Source organism: Perna viridis, chromosome 3 (genome assembly GCF_037379345.1).
Source record: "Perna viridis isolate PV_CMFRI_1.1 ecotype Kerala chromosome 3, ASM3737934v1, whole genome shotgun sequence".
Taxonomy (NCBI): domain Eukaryota; kingdom Metazoa; phylum Mollusca; class Bivalvia; order Mytilida; family Mytilidae; genus Perna; species Perna viridis.
The window spans coordinates 28,222-35,330 of NC_142447.1; the positions used below are offsets into that span (position 1 = coordinate 28,222).

Below are 7,109 nucleotides of genomic sequence, written 5' to 3' on the forward strand. Positions count from 1 at the left end.
TGTTTTTATGTACATAAATGCCTATTCTGAAAAGAAGGTATTACATATGTTTCAGATTAAAACCATCAACCTCCCGCTATATGTCTAGCTTCAGAAATATTTTACGATATAACCCAGAGTGAAGATGGAAGAAAATAAGAAGAAAGGAATAAAGAGAAAATTAAGGTCTAGAAAAGATGAGGTAGATGTAAGTACAGTTATTTGTTTGTTTCACAATTATGTCTAATTAATCAATTCTCCATATTCCGACTGAACAAAAACTATCAATATATGGGAAAATGCAAAAAGCACAACCACATCAAATATAAAATAAAAAGCATACAGAACATACTTAGGTGACAGAAAGATCTTCAATGATGTAAAATAGTAAAACGTCAAGTTATAGGTAAAGTACGCAAAAAAATGGCCCGATAAAAATGAGTGACAATCTGGAGGTCAACTCGAGCTCTGTAGAAATAACTAAGATATACATACAAATATTTGATTTTTACCAACTAAAAAGCAGTAAACCCATACGTTTTGTATCCAGTCACCGCAAAAATGTATCATATTACCGCCATTTTGTATTCTCTTACCGTCAAAATGTTATTAATTACCGCAACGTTGCACGGATACTTTGTATTCAAATACCGTCTTTTGTATCCAATTACCGCACTTTTGTACGTATTTACCGCAGGGTAACTAGCTACATTACAACGGTGATTGATTACAAGGTATCCGTTTACCGTTTTATTGTATCGAATCACCGTAAATATGTTGCCATTTACCGCTGCGGTGTTTAGTAACAAACCCACGGTAAATAGCAACTATAAAACGGTAAATGATAACTATAAAGCGGTATATGGTTACTTCAAGAATTATAGATATAAATGTATGTGCGCGTTGGGTTAATGTAGATTTGGTTTAATGTGGTTGCCTGTAGACACTCTTAACCTTGTATACATGTTGTCGTTGAACTAATACTTACCTGATAATTACAATACTTACCTTAAAAATTACAATACTCACTTGATAAATACAATACTTACCTGATAAATACAATATTCTTCTTTATCCATTCCAGATATCTTCAGATGAATCGGCTGATTTGTTTCCACCGACTCCTCCAAAAAAGAGAGCTAAGCTGGTCGTAGCTATGTTTGCTAAAAAAAGCGAATCATTCAAACCGAAGAAGAGTAAGATGACAAACAATACCAAAAAACCTCAAAAGAACAATGATAAAAAAGAGGCATTGAGACATAGGAAACCAGTAAAATGCTCACAATGTGGAAAACCACAGAAAAACATATGGAGACATATGAAGAACAGCCACTCAATGACTTGCAACAAACCAAAGAATAGGGTAGTTGGCAAAAAAGGATATATAACATATAAATGTCCAGCAAAAGACAAGCATCTGGCTAATAAAACTTGCGGGAAAACAGTTTCCAGACTGAGAGACCATTTGGAGCGGACTCACGCTATAAGCAATAAAAAAACAGTTAAAGCCTTGATGAAAAGAGCAGCACCTGTCGTGTATGAAGACGGAAAATTTACTACACATAAACAAACAGTAACCAAAAAACAGAAGAAAGATGAAAGTGAGAGTTCAGACGAAAAAGAACAATCGCATCAGACAAAACTGAACACCATTAAGAAAGAGAAGGTGGACAATGTTGTTGTAATATCAGACGACGAAGAATCTGACATTGACCAGTTCGCTCCAACACAACAGATGAAAGTAGGACATATATCTCCAGCAAAAGACAAGCATCTGGCTAATAAAACTTGCGGGAAAGATGAAAGTGAGACTTCAGACGAAGAAGAACATTCGCATCAGACAAAACTGAACACCATTAAGAAAAAGAAGGTGGATAATGTTGTAACATCAGACGACGAAGAATCTGACATTGACCAGTTCGCTCCAACACAACAGATGAAAGTAGGACATATATGTCCAGCAAAAGACAAGCATCTGGCTAATAAAACTTGCGGGAAAGATGAAAGTGAGACTTCAGACGAAGAAGAACATTCCCATCAGACAAAACTGAACACCATTAAGAAAGAGAAGGTGGATAATGTTGTAACATCAGACGACGAAGAATCTGACATTGACCAGTTCGCTCCAACACAACAGATGAAAGAAGGACATATATGTGACCTGTGCGGAGAAACAGTAAGCAAACTAAGAGAACATTTGGAACGAACACACTCCATTACTAGTAGAAAAGCAGTTAAAACCTTAATGACAAAAGCCGTACCTGTCATGTATGCAGATATCAAGACTACTACCGGTAAACTAAAAGTAACTAAACAAGAGATGAAAGATGAAAGTTACAGTTCAGAGGATGAAGAACGTTCATATCAGACAAAACTGAACAAAATTAAAGAGAAGGTGGATGTTTTTGTAATATCAGACGAAGAAGAATCTGACATTGCCCAGTGCGCCCCAACACAAAGAATTGAAGAGAAACAAGAAGTCAGACATCATCCGATGCCAGGTCAGATTTTTTACAACAACGCAACAATTCGAAAATTTGTCAAACACCTCAAACAAAATATGTCACAACGAGAGGCAACGCAAAAAGGGGCAGAAGCTTTTCATATTTGGAAAGCAATGGATATTGATAAGACAATAGAGGGACTTTTGAAACAAGAGAATCTATTCGCATGGGTTGAGAAGACGTTTGATGATAATAAACCATCAAGATGGAGAAAGTATTTCCTTGAGTCGTACAGTCAATTCCTTCAATTTCTAATTAAGGATGAACAGATCATTGACTTAGATATTTTCAGAGCAAAAGACATTATATGCATCTTAAAGGATGTGATTGATTTTGATGCCGGTGGGAAGCACACTGCGCTAGAAGAAGAAAATTCTGACTTAGATGTTACAGACACAGAAGATGTACATGACGATAAGAATGATTACATAATATATGAAGCTGAACATATAAGTACAAACAATGACACTGATGAAACTGTACAATCGTCTACCCGGGAGGCAGAAGCTTTAGCGGACGATGATATTCATGATAATGTACAAGTGTCAACAAAAGAAGATTCATTGCAACTAACATTCCAATACTGGTTGAAAGGAGTGCCTTACCTCTCAACGGAAAAGACTGCAAAGCAACATTCTTATCAATCATTTAAGATTTGGAAGTACATGACTGATAACCTCAAGGTTGAGGGACTACTAGACAGAAGGGCGCTAAATGAATGGGTATCGGATTCGTTTGACAGAAAGGATGCGCCAAACACGGTAGTTTCTTACTTGGGGTCTTTCATAAGACTGGTAGAGTTCTTAATGGATACAAACAGACTGAAATTTGAAGAATTTGAAAGAGCAAGAAGATTACTTGAATACATAAAGACTCTTAGACGTTCAATGGGAAAACAGTCTAATAAAAGAAGATCAGAAGTTGCTGCACAGGAGTTACGTAAGTTCAAAATTAATTATTTATATCAACTTGTGCAGAATTTTTTAAAAAAAGGTGTTGATAGATGATAATTTATAAAAGAAAAGGCTCATTTAAACAATTAACAGAAATGAACAGAAATGCATACACAATACTATACGCTTACGCTAGGGTACAACTTACCTGAAACGTCACATTCATAATGTTACTTGATAGTTTCAAACTTGATAACCCACTTCATCGTTATCCTAACAAAATACTACAAGAAAAGCAGAACACCACATAGAGACCAATATATAACGGCGGTAAGTAGATACTTAGTCGCCATTCACCGCCTTTTAGTATTGAATTACCGTTTATTTGTAGTCAATTACCGAAAAGATTATGTGACAGATGAAACGGTGAATGGATACTAAGTTATCATGTACCGTCTTTTAGTACTTGATTACCGCTTAAATGTAACAAATTACCGCAAGCGGTGATTTGACACATTAAAACGGTAAACGGCTATTTAGTTGTCATTCACCGCTTTTAAGTAACTTATCACCGCTCATGTGTAAGATATCACCTTTTGTGGTAAGTTCATACATATGACGGTAAATGGATACTAAGTTACAATTTACCGCGCTTTAGTATCCATTTACCGGTGATGTGTATTAAATTACCGCATTTTTTCCCACATTTTTCTGTTTTACATTTGTTTTTTTATAGGAACTTTGATCATGCCCAGGGACATAGCAACTTTTTTCAACTGTAATGCAGCTAGAAGATTGTTAGAAAAGGCGATGAAGCCACCCACAAACAATATAGTTCCTGAGGATTTCTACGACGTGAGAGATTACGGTCTACTTAGACTTATTCTGATGAATGCACAACGCCCAGCAGCAATCAGATCTATTACAGAGAGAGCTTTTGAAGAGGCACACAGATCTGATGACGGATGGTTTTCAATTGCAGTAAGTCATTGTGTAAGATTAAGATTTTCAATTAAGAATGTTTAGACAAAAATAGACTACACAGGAATATGCTAGTATGACATATAATTTGAGGGTTAAATCATTAAAATACTAGTTTTACCATTGTTGTAAACATATCATAAATTTTGATATGCTATATATGCATATTTCCAGGAGTAACCTCTCGTCAGCAGCATTTAAACCAAAACCATTGGCAGGTAGAAAACCAAAAGTATTATAAGAGAAGTATCCGAATCCAAAAAAATGTTCGAAAAATGAAGCCAAATCCAGTACAGAGGTCATCGATTAAGTAAGATATGTCAATCCCTTATCAATAATAATCGATTGTATAATCCTTAAACTTGCTTTTGCAAAAACGACTCGTATTTTGATGTGAATTATCAAATATTCTTTCTTGTCAGAATGAATAGCAATAGCAAGTTTAAGGATTAGACAATTGATTATTATTAAACTTACATTGTATGTTTTACAAAGGTAGCTGATCACATAAGTAATTATACTTACCTAGCCTTAAAATTATTTCAGGTAGCTGACCATAAGACTGCGGCTTCAACTGGTCCAGCAATCATAGTTTTAAACCCGGATGTTTATAATATACTTAAGAACTTCATCATGATTTCAAAGACTGTTGGACAATTCCCACGGCATATGGAGAGATCTCTATTCACCTCGTTTCCAAAGGACGATGGGGAAATGGTTCCCATGTCAAGTTCTCAAGTGAACCAATCAATACAGCGCATTTGGAAAATGGGCCCAGTAGAAAAGAAGATAACATGCACAAAAATAAGAAAATCGACAGCTACTTTTGTGAGAAATGCAAAACCAGAGTCAAGAGAACGTCTATCAGAATTTATGACACATGCACCAACAACCCAGGACAAGTATTACAATCTATTCAATAGACGAGAAAGTGCTGTACCGATGGCACAGTTAATTTGCAGCGTCATGGATTATAGGAGTGATGTAAGTAAATCAGTATATTGGCCAGAAACGACGGATGAAACTACACACTTTGACAAAAGACCAATCGAACTAGATGGGCATTGCAAACCGGATGAGAACAATGTATCAAAGAAAAACCCAAGTGAATTCAGTGACTCTCCAATGGATGAAACTGAAGCTGGTTCAGGTGATGATACCCGCGCAAGAGACGACTACTATGTACCAGATGTACCAGATGGCGATTCGAATGATGATACTGAGGAATATTGGCCCCTATCACCGTTATATTCCCGAGAAATAGTATCAGAAGATGAGGAAGAAAAACTTATGTCTCACGGTAGAAGAGGCTTTACAGACGAGGAGGCTGCTCTAATTCTGGATATTTGTAGGGGAGTTCTCAGTGCAGCAGACAATAGTATCACACAATCAGAGGTCATGGAAGCTCTTAACAACGACCCAAGAAGTAAAACACTGCTCGCAAAACTAGAGAAACGCTACGGCAAGATTCATCGAAAAAAAATCGTTGATCGCGTGAGGTGTGAGCTCAGGAAAAGAAAAAAAAGACATAAACTCCACGACAGTGTTGATTGACAAAATTGGAAATTGATCTGAACGTTATTGTGACTGCTTAGTCTTTTCAACAATTAGTTGATCATTGCGTTTTGCCATATTCGTTGTTTTTTTTTTTTTTGTTGTATTTTTGAATACTTACTGATTGACAAAATTGGAAATTGATGATCTGAACGTTATTTGCGACTGCTTACTCTTTTCAACAATTAGTTGATCATTGCGTTTTGCCATATTCGTTGTTTGTTTTTGTATTTTAAATACTTATTGACAGGTAGTCTGTTTTGAAAAATAGTTTGCAGATAGCAATAAAAATAAATCTAATTGAATGTTTTATGTTTCTTCTTATGAAATAAAAAGGTTGTAGATTGATTGATTATTGATGTTTAACGCCGACTTTATGTACTTTAAGGCAAAAGGTTGTAGAAGACATATATATCCACAAAAACACACTAACACACTATATTAGTTTAGCAATTGTTGTAAATTTTTAAAAAAATATAAATTTCGATATACTGTATATGCATATTTCGAGGAGTAACCTCTCATCAGCAGCATTTAAACCTAAACAATTAGAAGGTAGAAAAACAAAAGTATTATTACAGAAGTACCCTAATCCAAAACTGTTCGAACAATGCAGCTAAATCCAGCACAGAGGACATCAACCAAGTACAATACGAGAAAAGAAGTCCGAGATTTTTAAATATACATACATACATACATACATACACACATACATACCCACAAAAACATACAGACATAAACACACATATATACATTCATACATACATGCATACACACATATACACATACATATATATTCATACATACATACATACTTACACACATACATGCACATATATACATCCTAAAACAGACATACATACACACATACATACATTCATACATACATACATGCATACACAAATACATACATATATACATACATACATACATACATACGTACATACATACATACATACATCCATACATACATGCATACACACATATATACATCCATATCTATATTCATACATACTTACATAAAAACATTCATACATACATACATACATACATACATACTTATCTACATACATATATATACATACAAAAACAGACAAACACATATATACATTCATACATACATACATGCATACACAAATACATACATACATATATATATATATACATACATACATACATACATACTTACATCCATCCA

The 7,109-nt window shown here is 34.9% G+C and overlaps 1 protein-coding gene across 1 annotated transcript; it reads left to right on the forward strand.

The window, feature by feature from the left end:
• Window positions 1–3,970: 3,970 nt before the first annotated feature.
• Window positions 3,971–6,030, forward strand: LOC148620545 (uncharacterized). The gene is made up of 2 exons (XM_088573905.1): window positions 3,971–4,357; window positions 4,904–6,030. Exons 1-2 carry the CDS (start codon window positions 4,124–4,126, stop codon window positions 5,909–5,911), a joined length of 1,242 nt encoding a protein of 413 aa, XP_088430031.1. The 5' UTR covers window positions 3,971–4,123; the 3' UTR covers window positions 5,912–6,030.
• The last annotated feature ends 1,079 nt before the right edge of the window (window positions 6,031–7,109 follow it).

Bases quoted from the DNA above. Each gene is read 5' to 3' on its own strand.
- LOC148620545 (XM_088573905.1), top strand. From the start codon at position 4,124: ATGCCCAGGGACATAGCAACTTTTTTCAACTGTAATGCAGCTAGAAGA. The intron at 4,358-4,903 runs GTAAGTCATTGT...AAATTATTTCAG, and splicing joins ACGGATGGTTTTCAATTGCA to GTAGCTGACCATAAGACTGC.